The sequence below is a fragment of the Aquarana catesbeiana genome, linkage group LG12, assembly GCF_042186555.1.
Source record: "Aquarana catesbeiana isolate 2022-GZ linkage group LG12, ASM4218655v1, whole genome shotgun sequence".
Lineage (NCBI taxonomy): Eukaryota > Metazoa > Chordata > Amphibia > Anura > Ranidae > Aquarana > Aquarana catesbeiana.
Window position 1 is genome coordinate 50,773,398 of NC_133335.1, and position 21,491 is coordinate 50,794,888.

Sequence of the window (21,491 nt, forward strand, 5' to 3'; positions counted from 1 at the left end):
CCAGGTTCACATATGTGCGGCCGCAGGTTCCAGCCTGGGGTCTCGTGCATTTCTATTCACTGCTTCAGGTGCGATTCAGGTCCGAATTTTTCCCCGAACTCGCACCTGAACCAGACCCAAAAATGCACAGGTGCCTTTTGGAATCTTCACCATGGCCACCCCGGACAAGTAATCCATCTTCTGCCCTTTACTGAGGGAGGGTACTTTTTTAAATGCCCATGTTGTTCTCTAACCCGTTAGCTGGGCCCTCAAGATTGCTGGGGTCTTCACAGAGACCTGAAGGTACTTACATAAAGGTATGTCAACAAGGCCGGTTGGTGGGCCTGAACTTTAGCAGCAGATCACTGGTTTTCATTACCAGACAAGGCATTGTGGGGGGGGTCATGTGACAGCAAACTCAGGGAGATAAAAAAAAAGTGTTTTATTAATTGTGAATGAGTAAAAGCAGAGGACAGCATGGTCATAGAAGGTATTAAGTTATATTTTATTTTTTTCCCCCCAGAGATGGGCTTCAATTTATTTGCGTCACTGAGCTCTTGCCGCCATGGCCAAGCCCTTCCAAGTGCCATTCTGCTGTCTCAGTGACCAGTAAACAAAAATGCTGATTGGACAATACATGAACCAAACCTTTAATTAGCGTACAGAGGAAAATAAAGCTCTTACCCCTCAAATCCAGTTCATGAAGAAGCAAAATTTTTTATTTATTCATTCAGATTTGTTTTTCATTTCATGGTAAAATAAAAGCAGCGGTCTCATTTCCTCCAGCTTCTAGTTCGTGTCAGGTAGTGAGCCGGGTCGAATAATCCCATCTTTGTATCACAAGTAGTCCATAGTGAACTTTTCTGAAATCAATAACAAGCCTTCCGTCTCCTTGACATTGTTAGAGAACATTCCCATCTGATCACCGACAAACAATATGGGGGGGGTGTACAAAAACTGGTGCAGCTGTGCATGGCAGCCAATCAGCTTCTAAGCTCAGCTTGTTCAATAGAACCTGGAAGCTGATTGGTCTCTATGTAGAAGTGAGCCCGATTTTGCACTCACCAGCTTTAGTAAAGAAACCTGTGTGGCTGCCAGGCGTACAGTCAGCTAATGCCCATTACAACTCCACTGCGGGGAGTTTTTTTTTTTTTTCAGGGCAAGTGATGAACTTTTAAATATCTCATATTATTCCTTTTGCATGCCCCATACTGTTAAAGCTGAACACCAGGCGAAACAGCTAAATATATTGTTTTTACAGCTCTGACTGTATGGGAGCTGAACTACAGGGAATTCCTGGAAGAGGATATAAAAACAGATTTAGAGAACAATGCTAGTTGTATTAATATAAAAATACATGTAACCGTTTTTGTTTTTTTATTATTATTCATACCTGGATGAAATGGTGTTCTGTCTGAAGTTTAGATTTAAAGTATGCATGCTACCCTATAGGAAAAGTTCCAAATGTTGCTGTCAGACTTATGGGGATTAATATTGCAATAAAATGTTCTCCCTGGGGTAAGTTTGCTGGGCTGTCCAGTCTGCTTCTGCACAGAACCCATTGACTGTCCAGCAATGGCACCAAAATCTCAGCTCCCATAGAGCCCAAGAGTTGAAGTCACCGGTGTGCATGGAGGGAATCACGTACTAGACACTCACATTAGGCTCCATTCACACTTGTGCGACTCCAAAGTTGCGCTGACTTTGGAGTGCAACTTGGATACGACTTTGGCTTTGACCAATGATATTGGACAACTGTTGCATTGTAGAACATTCAGGTACAAAGTGGCCACTCTACAGCTCCCTAAGGACCAAGGAGGCATGGTGGTCCCCCGCACCCTCTAATGTACTACCTGGCTGCACAGCTACAACATTTCACGGGTTGGGATCTTGGGTCAGTGTCTGATCCCTCCAGAGGTCTCCTCCTGGGCCCTGAAACAGATTATACTGCCCTATTTAATATGGAGATGGGCTTCCCTAAAGTCCCCTCCACTTGCCCCACGGTTAGGTCACTGATGAAAATGTGGAAGAGGGCTAAGACCACATTGGGTTTGACGGGATATCTCCGTCAGACCCCTATATGGTGAAACCATTTTTACACAGATTTGAACAGGGTACCCAATCGGTCGATTTGGGAAAGGGCCGGGGTTAGATTCCTCACCCAAATACTCAACAGACCTGTCTTAAAACCGTTTACCCAATTGCTAAGCGAATTCCCTGCACTCAAAGGTCACCGCTTTCAATATATACAACACGCCATTAGATATCAGAGCAGACACTCTAATTTGCAGTTAGAAGAATCCACGTTCCTTGAGTCCATATACTCTGACCCAGAGAAGAAAGGTATCATTTCTAGAATTTATATTCACCTATTATCACACATACAAGCCCCAGACTTGCTGCCATGTAGAGAGGTGGGAGCACAATGTTGGCCCCATTGATGGTGAGCAGTGGAACCAAATCCTGGGAGTGGGCCCCTTGGTATCAGTATCAGCGGCACAGAAACTATCCCACCTGTTCATACTGCACAGGGTATAGCTGTGCAGTTGCATAAATGGGGAAGGCGCGATTCCCCCATATGTCCCAAATGCCACGCCCACCCAGGTGACCTCATACACATGCTCTGGCGTTGCCCCAAGCTAGTGAGGTACTGGAATTGCGTTGTCACCAGGATAAACAGTGTTTTCCAGGTTCAGCTTGAGCTGGAACCACTAGTGTGCTTACTAGGTAGCCTGGAAGAAGATTCGTACCTCCCCTCGGTACTCATTGCCCTCACGAGACTCCTATAATTAGCCAGAAAGCGGATTGCCCGTTTGTGGCTATCGGCACGTACCCCGAGGGAGGCGCAGTGGATCCAAATGGTCAATGCTACTCTTATCCGGGAAAAAACACATAACAACATAGAAAAATCGACAAAAAAAAATTTCAATATATGGCAGAGTTGGTTAAACTCCCCAGAAGTGGCCCCACCACAACTGGCCCTGGATAGGCTGCTGACGGGATAACTGGACATAAAGCGATGTTCTTGGAAGTTTTATACTGTAGAAGATATGAGACATACTGAAAGTGCCTTGCATGTTTGATGGATCTGAACCCCTGGTGATATCTCAATGGTTGGTCCACTACTTTTATTTTTCTTTTAATTTAATTTATCTTAACTTTGTTTCTTTATTGAATGAGCACTAGGCCGATACAATGCCTATACTTTTTGGCTGTATGATAACAGTATTGGCTTTATAGTTAACGCCACTCTTATGTTGTTATGAAAATGAAGACTCCTGATTTTTTTTTTATATGTCCCTCTATGACATACATAGGTAATATGTATCATGTAATGCCTTGTGATCTCATCAATAAAAACCTTTTTTTTGTTGATTAAAAAAAAAAAAAAAAAAAACAAAACATTCAGGTACGAATTTCATGCAACTTCTGAGGGTCAACATAAAAAGTCTATAGCCCTCAAGTTGCATGAAAATCGGACCAAAGTAGTGCATGAATTACTTTTAAATTGCTGCAACTTTAAGTCACGCATATATGAATGGTAATCATTGGAAAACATGGGGAACGACTTGCCATGCAACTTTGATGTCCAACATTCCGTGACAAGTTGCTCAAGTGTGAATGGAGCCTTAGTCATTGCAGTTCAGGATCTCTAGTGACTGTAGAGGTGGCACTGGCAGTACAATGGCATGGACTGAAGCACTGGGATTGGGGCAGAAGCCTGTGTGACTGAAAAACACTATAGGGGCACATAGTGAATCATGAGGTTGTTTTTTCATAATTGGGGAATTGATTGCGGGGAACTAATGAGGTCACTGTATGTATATGGGATCACTATTTGTGTTACTAGAAGGGCACTGGGTAGTGTGTGGAGTCATTCTGGAGGTACTGGCTGCCTATGGAGTGATTCTGGGGACACTTTTTGTGGGTTAACTGGCTAAAAAACATTCCAGACGAATACTGATAGTTACTATGAGGCAGTAATCAGTCCAAAATACAAATAGGTTTCTACATACCGACAGTAGTTTTCTTTCAGTACCATCTAAAAGCTCCAGGCCCCTTTATTGCATGTTCCAAAGATCTGAGCAGCCTGCACAGAGAACAGATCATTCTGAACTGTCCCTGCATCCATTTGCAGTAAATATTAATAATAATAATAATAATAACACAACCCATGGTAACATGCAGAAATGTGATCAAGTGCCTACTACTGACAGACCCCCATTGCCAAAAGCAAAATGTGCGTATAATGGAAATGGATCCTATCCATAATGGTTATTATATAATAATGTCCTGTCCTGCTCTAGAATATCAAATATAGACTTAACATTTCAAACACCTTTCATATACTGCACCATATAGCCCACCAACCATTTTGGAAGGTGAAACCCAGAGGCCTGCAGACCCGGATTGTAGGGACGTCACACCGACCTGTTCTCCTATGAGCCCCTGCCCCCAGTAAAGGTGCGGGTAGTAACACTACCACCTGTGCAGATACCTAAGACGGTGCTTCACAACATGCACAGGTATTACCACAATCTGTGCTCTGTCCAACTTTACACCATGCAACACCAAAATACCTAAATTTCATATAAGACGGGGAAACAAATCCTCACGGCCTCATTACACAGTACAATGAGGTTGTATCAGAAAGAAACCAGATTTCACTGGTCCCTCCCACTCAAGGCTATCATGGGTTACTGCACATCACTACCCTATGTACTGCGTTATTGCAGAAAACCTGCCATTGAGAGAAATACAGAAGATGCCATTGCTGCCATTCCTATGAATATGCCATCATGCTGATCCTTCAGCTTTGACCCAATGACTCTGAATGATTTAATACATTTTCTGCCTACCTGTTTAGGCACTGAAGACAAAGACAGAGGATGCTACACAGGAAGGTCTGCAATGGCAGCTAATGGACTTCTCTCATCAATTTGAGTTTCCTTTAAAAAGAGTCAGTCCACACAAAACAAATACCTCAGGTTCAGTAGTTGAATCCCACCAACTTTTTTAACTGTGGTTGAATCTCTGCCAACAGAGTTCCCAGTCCTAAATACAGATATCTCTGTATCCACATGCTACAAAGAGGTTTTGGGTGGTGTGGCCCTTTAAATATACTTATAGAGTGTCAAAAAAACAATGTCTCTAGTGATAGGTGTTTTGATTGAGTTAAAAGGTTGAGCCCCAAAGGAAGCTGGTTATTTGTCATATTCAAAACTCCCGCCAAAGCCCAAGCTAGTTCAATAAAGTACAACATAGCAAACCTCTGCCAAATCCCATACATTGAAGTGCCCACCATGGAATAGGCACTGGATCCAGGATTGGAAGCCTCCAGCCTTAAAGGGGAAACTTGGCTGTGCCAGGTAACATCTGACCTTAGAGGTTCACTTCGAGGTGGCGGATACCAATCTATTAACCTTAGACAATGTCATGGTTCAAACAATGCTCTCCCCTACAGATCTCATACATGTGGCCTCCTTGGCCCATCCTCACTGGCACTGCCTTAGAGACCAAAACTTGCAGAGCTTCCTATTAAGCCTGTTGTTGACCTCAATGCCAGCATTGTGTCGTAAAGGTCATGGGGTAACTACACCGTAATATGCTCCTGTTACACAAGGCCCTTCTGGATAAATTGGGGACACCGCGACCATAAGCCTATCGGATACCACACAGTAATTAATACCGCTTAAGGCCCTAATCACGGCCAATCCATTTGGTACGGAGAATGGGATTAAGCCTGATTAAGGTATTGGTGAATCGATACAGAATACATAACAGAAGCTTTGTTGGTTTATCCCACAGAGTAAATCTGTACAACAGTCAGAAGTCACTTAAACCCTTTTTTTTTTTTTCACAGTTCTATCGCCCATACATGCCAAAGACCAAAAAGCTGAAGAAAACAGTGACCCCGCACAGGGAGACCGTGGCAGGGGCAGTGAAAAACTGGCGGTAGTTGATCCGGAAATACCAGATCAGAGCCAGCATGACCACAAAGATGGGTATCATCAGGTTCCCAATGGGAGGGGTGAGGCCGGTGTGCTCCGTAGACGTCCCTCCGGATTCGGGGCCTACTGGGGAGGAGGAGACGGTTGCCTGAGAGCGATGGCAATGGATGACGCAGTTGTCTGTGATATGGAGGGAGCGCAAGGTCTGTGAGGAGTCGTGTAGGAGCTGTCCCTGGAAAATGAGCTTCATCTGAGGTTCCTGGCCTGGGAAATATTTACTGGAGAAAAAGCAAGATGAGGAAGACGTTAAGAGTGAACAGAGGTGGTGGCAAACACATGACAGGCACAAATCTCAATAAATACACTATATATTATTATATTATATTATAGTGATTCTAAAGAATTTTCTTTAAAATAATAAACGTCATAGTTACCTGCTCTGTGCTATGGTTTTGCACAGAGCAGCCCTGATCCTCCTCTTCTACTTGTTAAGCACATTGAAGACCTGAATGTCTATAGCAGTGATGGCGCACCTTGGCACCCCAGATGTTTTGGAACTACATTTCCCATGATGCTCAACTACACTGCAGAGTGCATGAGCATAATGGGAAATGTAGTTCCAAAACATCTGGGGTGCCAAGGTTCGCCATCACTGGTCTAGAGCCTGGTCACAAATGCACTTTTAATCCCTACAGGAAAAATAGGGTGTGTGGAGAAATACTCTCCCTCCTAGCTATGCTGATCAAGCTGGCTCGTGGGATTCAGGTGATAGTCTACTTACAGTGGGGAAAAATAATTATTTGATCCCCTTCAGATTTTGTAACTTACAAAGAAATGAAGGGTGGTATTTTAACCACTTCAGCCCCGGAAGGATTTACCCCCTTCCTGACCAAACCCTTTTTTGCAATACGGAGCTGCGTCACTTTAACTGACAATTATGTGCGACGTTGTACCCTAACAAAATTGACGTCCTTTTTTTCCCCACAAATAGAGCTTTCTTTTGGTGGTATTTGATCACCTCTGCATTTTTTTATTTTTTTTTTTGCGCTATAAACAAAAAAAAAAAAAAGGAGGGGACATTTTGAAAATAAAGCAACATTTTTTACTTTTTGCTATAATAAATATCCCAAAAAAATATTCAAAAAAACAAAACAAATTTCTTCCTCAATTTAGGCCGATATGTATTCTTCTACATCATGGATTTGCAATTAGCGGACCTCCAGCCCCATGAAGCATAGCAAGACTCTGACAGCCACAAGCATGACACCCAGAGGCAGAGGCATGATGGGACTTGTAGTTTTGCAACAGCTGGAGATCCGCTAATTGCATATCCCTTTTTGGTAAAAAAAAAAAAAAAAAAGAAATAAAATATCGCAATAAGCATCTATTGATTGGTTTTTGCACAAAAGTTAACACGTCTACAAAATAGGGGATAGTTTTATGGCATTTTTATTATTCATTTTTTTATTAGTAATGGCGGCGATCTGCGATTTTTATCTCCGTGCCACGATCGCAGGCCACTGGCGGACAGAGTCCACCAGACCCGCGGTCAAGCTCCCGCAGAGTACACACGCCCACTAGCCGCAGATGATGCAGCGACGTACGGGTACATGATTTTGCACACCCGTGCCACTTTGCCAACGTATATTGGCGTGAGCCGGTCGGCAAGTGGTTAAATGATAATCAACCAAAAATCCAGAAAAAAAACACGATACAAATGTTATAAATTGAGTTGCAGTTCAGTGAGTAAAATAAGTAAGCAAAACATGACTTAGTACTTGGTGGAGAAACCCTTGTTGGCAATCACAGATGTAAGACGTTTCTTGTAGTTGGTGACCAGGTTTGCCAACATCTCAGGATGGATTTTGGTCCATTCTTTACAGATCTTCTCTAAACCCTTAGTGGAAGTCCATGCATCTACAGACACCACCGATTTATCACTAACCTATCTAGCCCTGTAAAGAAAAAATGAGTAAAAATACCTTTTTCTTAAAGCGGCTCTGACCTGATCCCACACTGAGCTGTCAGCCACGGCTTCGTTGTGCAGCCGGGTGCAGAGGACACAGACGACAACGAAAGCCCCATAATAAGGCTATGGGTGACGTCACTTCCCATTAATTTCACAGCCATTGTCGGCCGCGTTCTCTGCAGAGCTTCCGCCGCTGGAGACCGGGTCGGATCGGGTTCAAAAAAGGTATGTATACTATTTTTTTCTTTACAGGGCTAGGTAGATTAGTGTTAGATCGTGGGTGTCTATAGATACAGGGATTTTAGTTTTAGCATGGACTTCCACTTTAAAGGTTTCTTGGCTGTCACATGACAACTCCACGACCTTAATGTGCTTCTTCTTGAGCCACTCCTATTGCCTTGGCGGTATGTTTTGGGTCATTGTCAAGCTGGAAGACTCATCCATGACCCATCTTCAATGTTCTGGCTAAGGGAAGAAGGTTCTTATCCAAGATTTTACAATACATGGCCCCATCCATTTGCCCCTCAAGGTGGCAAAGTCAGCCTGTACCTTTAGCAGAGAAACAGCCCCAAAGTACAATGTTTTCACCTCCGTACTTTACTGTAGGGATGGTGTTCTTAGGGTCATAGTCAGCATTGTCCTCCAAACACGGCGAGTCGAGTTGATGCAGAAGAGCTCAATTTTGGTCTCATCTGACCACAGCACTTTCTCCCAATCCATCTCTGAATCATTTAGATGTTCATTGACAAACTTCAGACGGGCCTCTACATGTGCATTCTTGAGGAGGGGGACTTTGCGGGCACTGCAGGATTTCAATCCAAGGCTGTGTATTGTGTCACCAATGGTTTGTTTGGTGACTGTGGTCCCAACTGCCTTGAGATTATTCAAAAGCTCCTCCCGTGTAGTTCTGGGCTGATCCCTCACTTTTCTCATGATCATCCTTACCCCATGAGGCGAAATCTTGCATGGAGCTCCATGCAGAGGGCGATTGATGGTTCTATTTTATATTTCTTCTATTTGCGAATAATCGTGCCAACAGTTGTCACCAAGCTTCTTGCTGATGGTCTTGTAGCCCATTCCAGCCTTGTGCAGGTCTACAATCTTGTCCCTGATGTCCATTGACAGCTCTTTGGTCTTGCCCATGTTGGTGAGGTTTGAATGGAAGAAAGATTCTGTGGAGAGTTGTCTTTCATACACATAATGACTGGTCGTTCGGAGCACCTTTAAAATTGACAGGACTAATCTGTGTACCACATGAGCACAGTCTGTGGGAGACAGAATCATGTAAGGAAGGACTCCCTGGAGCCGCACATCTGTGCTTTCCCTATGCTGAGTATGTCAATGGCAACCTCAGCCTGGACTCCAACTAGGCCACACCCCCAACGCGTGATCACTGGAGCTGGAGAGCATTCCCAGCGGCAGATGCTTGGGATTTACACCCCGCTTCAGTGAGCTTGAGCGGCACACAAAGCAGTCCAGGGTCGGAGACAGAATTTATGTTGGTTGGTAGGGGATCACATACTTATTTTACTCACTGAACTGCAACTCAATTTATAACATTTGTGTCATGTATTATTTCTAGATTTTTGGTTGATATTCTGTCTCTAGCATTTAAAATAAAAATTATAGACCCTTCATTTCATTTGTAAGTGGGCAAACTTACAAAATCTGCAGGGGATCAAAATAATTATTTTTCCTACTGAAATCCGTGTTTACAAGAATTTGTATTATAACCAAAAATTTATTTTACAGCCTACCCACCAATGCACATCGTAAAAATTGAAATTGGCAACAATGTCAAAGGGACTGAATCTGAGCAGGAAAAGTGCATTTGTAGCTACCGTATTTATCGGCGTATAACACGCACTTTTTTCCCCTAAAAATCAGGGGAAAATCGTGGATGCGTGTTATACACCGATCCCTGCTGTCTCTGAGGGAAGAGCAGCGAGCGCCGCTGAATTATGATCTCCTGTGTACCCGGGCGCTCCGTCACTCACAGCCACGCCTCCTGGCCCTGCTCATATGATAGGCAGAACAGTGGCCCAATGCAGGGCCAGGAGGCGTGGCTGAGAGTGACGGAGCGCCGGGTACACAGGTGATCGCGGCTGTGTGTAATTCAGCGCCGCTCACTCCTCCTCTTCCCTCGGAGACAGCAGGGATAATCCAACACTGGCAAGGCTGCAATGATGAGAAAGGCGAGGCTGCAGATGGGCACTGAACAGGCTGCATTGTTGGTCAATTTAATGGCTGCAGAATGGCACTGAGAGCAGGGTGCATTGATGGGCAATTTAGAGGCTGCAGATGGGCACTGAGCAGGGTGCATCGATTAGCTGTGACCCTAATTTGGCTTCAAAGTTCTTTATCTAAAATATAAAAGTTTTTTTCCTTAACCGCTTCCCGACCGCCTCACACAGATATACTGCGGCAGAAGGGCACGTACAGGCAGATTAACATACCTGTATGTTGCCTTTTTTAGGAGGCGGCTTGCGGGCGCGCCCGCCGGGAGCTCCGTGACCGTGAGTCCCGTGGACCCGATGTCCGCGGGGATACCCGCGATCGTCTCACAGTGAGGAGGAACGGGGAGATGCTAAAGTAAACAAGCATCTCCCCCTGTTTTGCCTAGTGACACTCTCACTGATCACAGCTCCCTGTAATCGGGAGCGATGATCAGTGTCGTGTCACACACAGCCCCCACCCCAGTTAGAATCACTCCCTAGGACACACTTAACCCCTACAGCGCCACCTAGTGGTTAACCCCTTCACTGCCAGTCACATTTACACAGTAACCAATGCATTTTTAATCGCACTGATCGCTGTATAAATGTGAATGTCCCAAAATCGTGGCAAAATTGTCCGACGTGTCCGCCATAATGTCGCAGTCAGGATAAAAATCGCTGATCACCGCCATTACTAGTAAAAAAAAAAATTATCAATAAAAATGCCATAAAACTATCCCCTATTTTGTAGACGCTATAACTTTTGCGCAAACCAATCAATAAACGCTTATTGCGAATTTTTACCAAAAATATGTACAAGAATACATATCGGCCTAAACTGAGGAAAAAAAATGTTTTTTATATATTTTTTGGGGATATTTATTATAGCAAAAATTTAAAAATAATGCATTTTTTTCAAAATTGTAGCTATTTTTTGTTTATAGTGCAAAAAATAAAAACCGCAGAGGTGATCAAATACCACCAAAAGAAAGCTCTATTTGTGGGGAAATAAAAAGGACATCGATTTTGTTTGGGAGCCGCGTCGCACGACCTCTCAAGTGTCAGTTAAAGTGACGCAGGGCCAAATCGCAGAAAGTGCTCTGGTCTTTGGCCAGCCAAATGGTCCGGGGCTTAAGTGGTTAAACTTTCCTCCTAAAATTGGGGTGCGAGTTATACACCGATAAATACTATATTTATAAAAGTGTGGTTTGTTCAACAAAGCAAAGCAAGATAGCATGCCCTGAAATCCATTGCAACCAGTGGAATGTCTTGAAATCTATGGTAACCAAAAAAATTCCATGGCAGCTAGTGGAATGTGCAGAAATCCATGGCAACCAGAGCTCCTCTTTCAACTGCTAATGGTTGAAATCTTATGGAGGTGTATTTCATCCATTAGATGTCAGGGCCCCTGACATCTAATGGCTTCTGTTACACTGAGGATTCTTCCATGGGCAGAGTCACCAGGTTGCAGTAGCCACTCCTCTCAATGGGCGTTACAGCAAAACAGCAACGCCATAGGACAGGGGTCTCCAAACTTTCCCAACAAAGGGTCAGTTTTCTGTCCCTCAAACTTTAGGGGGGCCGGGCTATGGCCAGTGGTAGTAAAAAATTTCCCATTATTAGTATTAGAGGGAGGAATAGTGCCCCCATCCTTGGTGTCAGTGGGAGAAATAGTGCCCCCATCCTTGGTGTCAGTGGGAGGAATAGTGCCCCCATCCTTGGTGTCAGTGGGAGGAATAGTGCCCCCATCCTTGGTGTCAGTGGGAGGAATAGTGCCTTCATCCTTGGTGTCAGTGGGAGGAATAGTGCCCTCATCCTTGGTGTCAGTGGGAGGAATAGTGCCCTCATCCTTGGTGTCAGTGGGAGGAATAGTGCCCCCATCATTGGTGTCAGTGGGAGGAATAGTGTCCCCAACATTGGTGTCAATGGGAGGTATAGCGCCCCAGCATTGGTGTCAATGGGAGGTATAGCGCCCCATCATTGGTATCAGTGGGAGGTATAGCGCCCCATCATTGTTGTCAGTGGGAGGTATAGCGCCCCATCATTGGTGTCAGTGGGAGATCCCAATCAAAAATGTCTTACCTTTTCAGGGTTCCGATGGTGTCATCTGGCCTCACCAAAGCAACCTCTTCCGTTTCATTCAGAAATTTTAGCCGCACAGTGATCAGTCCCTCCTCAGGCTGTGTCTGCTCCTGGCCTTTGCTGGTTCTCTTCCTCCATTCATGGTCCTGCTGCTTAGTGCCGCCATCCCCCTCTGTCTCTCTCTCTTCTGGTGGGACTTTCCGTCTAGTTACTTCCTGGGAAATGTCCGCTCCATCAACCTCTCCCTCTGTTAAGTCTTCATCTGTGTCACTTACAGCTGTCACTGGCTGACCACGCTTGGGCACTCCTTGAATGTCAAGCATCTGGTCAAGGCTGGCGCTCTCACTGCCAGCACCCTGTTCTCCACCTTGGCCTTGCTCCCCTTCTTCTGGCTTTTCCACTTGGGGCTCCACCGTCCTCTGTGCTTCAGGATTGGGGGGCACCGGGTTGCTGAGGCCCAAAAGAGGCTCTCTACGTCCAGCAGGCATCAGGCTGCCCAGTAGGGGATCGCTGCCCTCGGCCACATAGGTTGACAGCCATGCCAGAACGAGTGCCAGGAGCAGGATAAACAGGCCCACTGCAACGGTCACCTCATCGCCGAGTCCCTCTATCATGGTTGGCGGGGGCGACTCCGTGCCCATTTTCTACAGCAAAATAAAAAAAAAAATTAAAGAAGTGTATTATCAACATAGAAAAGCCAGCTCCACCTAAAAGGTGTTATTACTCATGGAATGGCAAGACTGACTTCTACTGTCTTTCTAAAGTGCCAGAGTTAAGACTCCCCCGAGTAGGATCCATCCTATAACCCTCTTACAAAGAGAATGACACCATCATTTGGCTATGTAATGACTAAGACAATCAGGGAAGGACTGGAGACTGTGGTTGGCCGATCTCAACATTGGAACCCCCAAGAAGTAGAAGAAATGTGCATGTTATTCCACCTAAAACATTTGTTTACGGGAGGAGTTGGTCTTTACAGTATAACTTTAATCTTCTTTGATATGTGTTACTAGAACACAATTGAGTGTCCATTGTACCAAATTAGACATTTTGGGTGTGGTGATGGCTGTGACTACATTGGTCTCCAGTCCTCTGTCTTCTCCAATGCATACATGAACACAATAATCTATTATGTAGTATTTGATCACTGGTAACAAAAGATCCTTCAATAGTCTGAACAAAAGAGGTCGCCAATGCTATTTACAAAGCTGATCCCCCCCCCAATTATGTTCTTCAATGGACCCCGCTGCTTATGCTTCATTCATTATTCTGTGTCTGACTCCCTACACCTCTCCTACTGCTGTTTGATCATTATCCCTCCAGTCATCAAGGGGCACCTCTGACATGTAGAAGAAAAGAAGCCATATGGAGGCGGGGAAAGAATCCAACACCCTATGACCAGATAAACCAGTTTCTCCTGGCAGGTAACTGGGGAGGGTGTGAAAAAAGTGTAAGACTGGTCCTACATTATGCAAATTTCTTTCCTTTAACCTCAGGTGGAAGGAAAGAAAAGTGATTGATTTCCCTAGCAACACAGTCAGTGTTAAAGGGGGAATCCCTCCCGATGCGCTACACTATTCTGCCGGCAGGAAGCCGTCCCCACTGGGAGAATACAATGTTCACAGCCGGCAGTGATCAGGCAAAAAAAACCCCAAAAAACTGACAGGCTAGTTGTACTGAAGCTGATCAGTGGATTGTCTTCAGTATAACCAGGCTGCCCATAGACAGATCTGCTAAACTGGCCAATTTTAATTGGTCTATGGCTGGCTTTACTAGCAAAGAGGGCAGGCAATGAAAGCTGTCACCCGATTAATTCCCTGAAGTGATTCTGTATAATAGTAGAGGTATTATACTCACCACCACAGTGGTCCACGTCCCCTAGCTTTCCTCTATTAAAGCGCTATATTCTCTGTAGGGATCGACTGATTATCGGGGTGGCCGATATTCACTTTTTTAGAAGTATCAGTCAAAAAAACTGACCGATATTACTTCGAGGGGTTTTACTGGCGTGATGCACGCAGCTGCATGCATCCGCCCCCCCCCCCCCCCCCCCCGGTACCGTTCTTTAGAGCGGACGGTTGGCTTTATTGTAATGACAACCTATGCGGCTCAGCAGCCACTCGGTTGTAATTACAAGCAGCAGGAGGGGACAACCCACTCCCACTGCTCGCCCGGGCTCTCCCATTCCACCGGGAGGTCCGAGCAACCAGCCGGCACGTATGCCGGCTGGCCAAAGACCCAAACAAACCAGATCTTGACGTTTGAATACTTTGAAGTGCAGAGGAGGGGTTTAGGATCTTATAGACCTCAGATCCCTCCATAAAGAGTACTTCTTACATGCCCTTTTACTGTCACAAGGGATGTTTGCATCCCTTGTGACAGTAATAACAGTGATAAAAAACAAAATAAATGTAAAATGACAGTGTCAATTTTTTTTCTTAAAAATGTACAAAATATCGTCAAAACCCATAAAAAATTGCATTAAAAAAATGCAACACTTGCGTTTTTAGTGCCGCTCCATTAAAGTCTATAAACACGCATCTGTAATCTGCCGTTATAAAAAAGTCCCTGATCTTTTCCAAAAACGCACCGGCTAAAAAATACATAGATGTGAACGTGTACCATAGAAAACCATGTTAAATGGACTGTAGTGCGTTTCTAATTGCAAATCGCACTAAAAACGCATAGGTGTGAAGGTAGGGTAAAAGTGTAAGCAATGGAAATGTCAACCTAAACCTTCCCTCACTACATTCCATGTAACAGAACCAGCATGCAGCTGCCGGAGAGAGAAACACCAGATATAAGCTATGTTGACACATGGCTGTCACTTCCGCACCTCTGAAAAGCCATCAATGGTTGGATCACTTTTCAGAGATGTTTGACCGATATATGTCTCCTCCTCACCTCTTGTTTTAACCTTGCATGTGGCTGTGGGACAGTTGCAGCATGGTCCCATTTGCTTGAATGGGCTGCATTCACTGATCGTCTCTTATGTCACCAAGACAGGAAGGGAGGAGAAATCTCTCCAATGGGGACACACACAGTAAATTAACATGATGGAGCTTCTAAAACTCCCCAGTTTTTTTCAAGCTAGAACGCTCCTGTGTCTCCAATACTTGTAGTCACATACAGGACACTAAGCCAGGCCAGGAACACACCACACACACCTCTATAAAGGGCTGCATTTGGCTCCCTGTTACTATGACAGAAACAAACACTGCACCTTCCTATGCATTCAAACTTTATTTAGAAATCAGATAACGGAGAACATTTATTGCCAGCCATGAGGGTAGATGGCATCTCATAGAAACCATGAACAGATACAATCGTATCAGTGGCCTGGAACAGAAGCCAAAACCACAAGAGGGTACAATCCACGGCTCTGCTAAGCTGTCAGCAAATGAACAGTCAGCCCCGCGCTGCAGATTTATCATAAAGGATCACCAGACACCCATTCAGCAGAAACTGGTGCATAATTCCAACCATGGGTGGCACGCATAAAACTTCCTGATGGCCTTGAACATACAAGAGTCAGAATTTATAAGAGCAACGTGAACGTCAAGCTTTTGTATAAGCTTCCAGCAGCTTCATTTCCAGTTTAAGGATGTTAAACATGGATCATAACAGGAGTGCTGCTTGTCACTTTAAACCAGCTGCTAGCAGGCTTCAACAGCCATTCAGTAAGTCTTAGCTCTGCATGACTATGGGTAAAAGCTGGAATAAAGCTGAACTCCAGATACACAAAACTTTCATTTAAAGGAGACCTTCACTCTCAAAAACAAAGTGATCCTACCTGCAACCTCCCCGCTCATTCTAGATAAAAATGATGTATACCTGTTACCATGGCCTGATGCGTCTCATTGGGCCCTGGCTGCCTCTTTCTGCATCAGATGGCAACGTGAGACCAAGGCTGCAGCACCTTCGCAGGACAGCACTAGGATTCTCGGGGCAGATGTGGATCTGACTGGAGGAAAATCCTGGATAACCAGTAAAGGGGGAGAAAAAAGGAAATCATGGAGGGGAAGAACGGGGGGGGGGGGGGGGGGGGGGGGGGCTGAAATTTCACCTTAAAGTTTCACCTTAAAAAATATTAATGTGTATGGAAAAAAAAAAAAAAAAAATTTGGAATTTTTTTTTTTACTTACCTTTTTATGCCTGTTGCTATGTGGTCCCTTGAAACCTGCCTCCTTCAGCGCCTGGGCTCCTGATGTCACTTCCCTCAGCGCAGGAAAGGAGATCACCTCTCCCCCCTCCCTCTAGGCAATCATCTGGGACACGTGACAGGTCCCAGATGATTGCACGGCCAGTCACGGCGCGGGGCTCGCACATGCGCAGTGGGTGCACAGCCGGGCGCCCACAGTTAAAATGCTGGTGCCGCCAAGCGGAGGGGGAGACGAGCGGGGCTTCGTTCCCCCGCATCGCTGGACCCTGGGACAGGTAAGTGTCCGATTATTAAAAGTCAGCAGCTGCAGTATTTGTAGCTGCTGACTTTTAATTGTTTTTTTTCTTTTAAGCGGAACTCCGCTTTAAATATATTCCTTTATAACTAAAAAGGATACAGACCTCCTTTGTACATTAAATGCCATTGCAAACTGAAATATTGCCTTGTAAAAGGTGCAGCGACATAATCACTGTGCTGTACATAGCTGGTGCAGAGAGCGCAGCTGTGGGAGGGACCCAGCAGGCTCCACCTACTACAGGAGGGGGCGGAGACAAGACCAGTCACCCTGCACATGGAGAGAGCAGCAGTGAGCGGTCTTTATTACAGGAAGGTAAAGTCTCACACCGGTTTACTACACCTATCTGGGAAAAAAATACACAAAGCTCACCAAAATTCAAGACAACACAGGGCTCTTATAATAAAAATTATACAAGAGCCTCCTATAGTAGAGATCTCCAAGTTCCTGCTGAAGTATATGGAAGAGAAGAGATCAGACAATTTTTTTTTTTTTTTTTGTATCCTACTAAAAAAACTTGTCCTTTTAGTGTATGGCAACAACGTGGGGTGAAGGAGCTCATTCATTAGCTTTGAGTAAAGCACACATTCCAGGTGGGGGAGGACTCCTCTGCTGTCAGAATACACTGATCAGCTCTGCAGCTCATTGGCTGCAGAGTTGACTGAAGGAAAATTTTTCCAACATTCTTGTCCCTGGAAAAGCCAGTAATTTGACTTCTTTCTAGCGGGAACAGCCATAGATGGATTGATATTCGTCCGGTCCCTGCTGAACTGTCAGTCTGGGAAGAGGGGAGCGTCAGTACAAATTAAAGCAGACCTCCAGCTAACACTTTACTAGTTCAGCTCTTTGGCTGTAGTCCATCAGCTTATACTGTATCTCTTCAGCTGGCTCCCAGCTTGAAAGTTATCCGGTGACTGTATAGCCGCTGATCACTTTCATAGTGCAGGCGACAGCAATGTGGTGTGCCCCCCCCCCCCCCCTTCCCATGTGGTTCCTAAGCCCAGGACCACACCAGTCACTTCAGGATGGCGATCGAGAGGAAACAGAGACCACCATCTCCTCTGCACTGAATAAAACTGGAAGTGATGATGATTTGGTCTCAGTTCACACCGCCACGACTTGGGATCCAACTTGTGAGACCCCAAGTCGCATGACATGTGAAATCCCATGTTAGTCAATGAAAGCTGTGTTAATTAGCACTACTGAAGTCACTCCAAGTTTAGAGAAGGTTCCTGTACTACTGAAAGGCGACTTCTATCTGCCTTGTACCCATAGACTCTAAAGCGGAACTCCACTCGTTTTCCAGTTTATTAAAAGTCAGCAGCTAAAAAAAGTGTAGCTGCTGATTTTTAATTAACACACACTCACCTTTTTCATGGTCCAGCGACGCGGCTGCCCGAAGCCTCCGTTCTCTCCCCCGCCTCTCCTCTGTGCTGGTACCTGACTGACAGCTTGCGGCTTCTCAGCTGGGTGCAAGTTGCGCTGCACATCCTGAATAGCTGAGCAATCTTCTGGGACCTGTGATGTGTCCCAGAAGATTGCAGGGAGGGAGGGGGGAAGAGGAGGAGTCACCTAGGCGGCGCAGGCGAAAGTTGGGTACCTGTCAAAACAAGGTACCCCCCCCAAAAAAAATGACATGCCAAATGTCAGGGGGTTAGGACTCCTTAAAGCAGAAGTTCCACTTTTGGGTGGATCTCTGCTTTAATGGACCTCGCCTCCTCATCAGAAGTCAGATCCTCATCTATATTGAAGTGATTTGGATCCGACATTACAGAAAGATTACCCGGGCATTCCCTGAAAGTTGCTTCAAAGTCACATCAAGTAGTACTCAAGTTACCAGCAGATTGCCAGGAAGTCACAGTGTAGGTCACGGCAGTGTGAACTGAGCCTTAGTCACTACCCATTTCAGAGCTTCCATTCCCTCGCCGCTACAGCCAAGGGAGCATCCAACCGAGCAAATCTCTGACCAGTTAGATCGGAGGTCGACAGACCGTGGCGGGCCGACAGGTGGATCACGAGCATGGCTCTGCCTCCCTCCGCCCCCAGCCTCCGCCGCTCTCCTGTTAGCTGCAGCCTGCAGATCGGAGAGCAGGAGCTGGGCGCTGGATGGAGGGCGAGGGACAGGAGCTGCCCAGTGAGAAACCAATCACCAGCTTGCTATTATGAACGCTGGCAGCTCCCGCCTTCCACACAGCACTTTGCTATCTCCTGATCTCCGCCTAGATGAACACACGCTGGGAGGTAAGGTTTACCTACATGGTGTTGTGTGTGTATAGGGGGGATGGCAGGTCACTATGGGGAACTTGATGTGAAAGGGATCAGATGACACTGGGGGTGGGGGACACTACGGGGGTTACAGAACACCAGTTGGAGGGGAATGTAAAGGTGGCAGAGGACACAGCCTGGGGGGGGGGGGTACAGAACACTGCTGTTGGTGGCAGAGGACACAGCCTGGGGGGGGGGACAGAACACTGCTGTTGGTGGCAGAGGACACTGCATTTGGGGGGGGTTAGAGAACACTAGTGTGGGGGGGGGGGGCAGAGGACACAGCATTGGGGGGTACAGAACACTACTGTGGGGGGCAGAGGACAGGTGGGGGGGTGATGTGAAGGGGGCAGAGGACATAGCAACATTCTGTACCCCCCCCCCCCCAATGCTGTTGGTGGCAGAGTGCACTCTAAGCAGGGGGGGGGGGTAATGTGAAGAGGGCAGAGGACACAGCATTGGGGGGGGGGGTACAGGTCACTACCGAGGGGGGAGGGGAGCAGAGGACACCGAGATGGGGGTACATAATACTACTGTGGGCAAGGGGTGATTTTTAAGGGGGCAAAGGACACTGCGTTGGGGGGTACAAATCACTACTGTGGGGGGGAGAGGACACTGCAGTGGGAGGGGGATGTGAAGGGGACAGAGGACACTACTGTGATGCTGTCTTTTGTGGGAACTTGGTAGTTTTTATTTTGTTTTTTTAAAGGCACCGCGTAGTAGACCCCCCAATATTTCTACATAGAGCACCTGTCACCTGCCCAATGTTATCACATGAGGTTTTGTTAATCCCTTGTAATAGCAATACATTTTCATTTAAAAATAATCAAGTTTATGAAACTAAAATTATAGTAAAATGTATAAAAAAAACAAAACAAAAATGTAATGCAACACTTGATGCCCCACAGACACCCACGGATACAAACACATGCCCAGGGTGCGTACATGTATGTAATCCACAGTCACATCACACATGTGAGATATCGCCGCAAACGTTGGAGCGAAAGCGATAATTCTAACATTGGAGCTCACAGCGAACCCCAAACCGATGAGCAGTAAAGGCATTTAAAGCGACACTTGTGGAGATTTTTATGTACATAGTTGTTTTGTGATATTACAGGCGCACGCAATTTTAAACACTTGCCATGTTGGGTATCTATAGACTCGACACAAGCTCATCGTTAATATCTTACCAACAAACTGGCTGTTCTATTGTGCGTTTACACCAAAATTCGGTGTATTATATTTTTTCCTGAAATTTTGCTTTGATAAAGTTGAAAAGTTGCAAAAATATCATGCGACATCAAAAATTGCAACCGTCATCTTTTTATTCTACAGGGCCTCTGCTTTTAGAAAATATATAATGTTCTAGGAGATGGAGTCATTTTATGGCCAAAATGCTGATTTTTTTTTACAGGTGTACGGCCATTATATACTACGGAGCCCCTCATATCTCTGTATACAGTTATTATATACTACAGAGCCCCTCATATCTCTATATAGAACAGAGACCCTCATACCTCTATACACAGTCATTCTCTACAATGGAGCCTCTCATATCTCTATATAGAATAGAGCCCCTCATATTTCTATATACAGTCATTATATACAATGGAGCCCCTCATATTTCTATATACAGTCATTATATACAATGGAGCCCCTCATATTTCTATATACAGTCATTATATACAATGGAGCCCCTCATATCTCTATATACAGTCATTATATACAATGGAGCCCCTCATATCTCTATATACAGTCATTATATACAATGGAGCCCCTCATATTTCTATATACAGTCATTATATACAATGGAGCCCCTCATATTTCTATATACAGTCATTATATACAATGGAGCCCCTCATATCTCTATATACAGTCATTATATACAATGGAGCCCCTCATATCTCTATATACAGTCATTATATACAATGGAGCCCCTCATATTTCTATATACAGTCATTCTCTACAATGGTGACCCTCATATCTCTATATACAGACATTCTCTACAATGGAGCCCCTCATATCTCTATATACAGACATGGTATACAGTAACAGGTATTAAACACGACGGTATAGGGTGACATCACAGACCAGGAGGGGTCGCAGTGACGTCAGATCAGGACACGGATGTCACTCACCGCCAGCCGCCGCTGCGATCCTGTCAGCCCCAAATCCGGGTCACCAGGGCCCACCCGACACAGGAAGAGTGACGTCACACGCAGCGCGACCAAGGAGGGCGGGCCTGGGTGACGTCTTGGTGTTGCCACCGTACAGGTCTGGATTGTACTGCGCATGCGTCGATCAATATCACCTGCCTGCATGGGAGCACCCGACATTACCATAGTCCGCCCAGTAGGCGGGGTCATGTGATCAGATATGGGCGGTCCTCCAGTGTAATGATCAGGCGGTAGTGGTGCAGCGTTGGGGGGGACTTCAAGTGCCAGCAGAGAGGAGATCCAGCATGGCCAGGTTTCTCTACTAGAAATATTAGACGAGGAAGTGCTGTCTGCACCATGGGAGGGATGATCTGTGTTATATGATTTCTATTTTTCAGCCTATGCAATAAAAT

At 45.5% G+C, this 21,491-nt stretch overlaps 1 protein-coding gene across 1 annotated transcript; it reads right to left on the reverse strand.

The window, feature by feature from the left end:
• Positions 1–671: 671 nt before the first annotated feature.
• Positions 672–21,292, reverse strand: TMUB2 (transmembrane and ubiquitin like domain containing 2). Its single transcript, XM_073607758.1, has 3 exons — positions 21,061–21,292; positions 12,198–12,841; positions 672–6,208 (listed from the first exon to the last, which is right to left on the reverse strand). Exons 1-3 carry the CDS (start codon positions 21,286–21,288, stop codon positions 5,845–5,847), a joined length of 1,236 nt encoding a protein of 411 aa, XP_073463859.1. The 5' UTR covers positions 21,289–21,292; the 3' UTR covers positions 672–5,844.
• Between the last annotated feature and the right edge of the window lie 199 nt (positions 21,293–21,491).

What these genes read in the sequence shown, in the direction of transcription:
- TMUB2 (XM_073607758.1), bottom strand. Translation starts at nt 21,288, where the DNA reads ATGACCCCGCCTACTGGGCGGACTATGGTAATGTCGGGTGCTCCCATG. An exon ending in GATCGCAGCGGCGGCTGGCG is followed by an intron (nt 12,842 to 21,060) that starts GTGAGTGACATC and finishes ATTTTGCTGTAG; the next exon opens with AAAATGGGCACGGAGTCGCC. An exon ending in ACCATCGGAACCCTGAAAAG is followed by an intron (nt 6,209 to 12,197) that starts GTAAGACATTTT and finishes CTTTTTCTCCAG; the next exon opens with TAAATATTTCCCAGGCCAGG.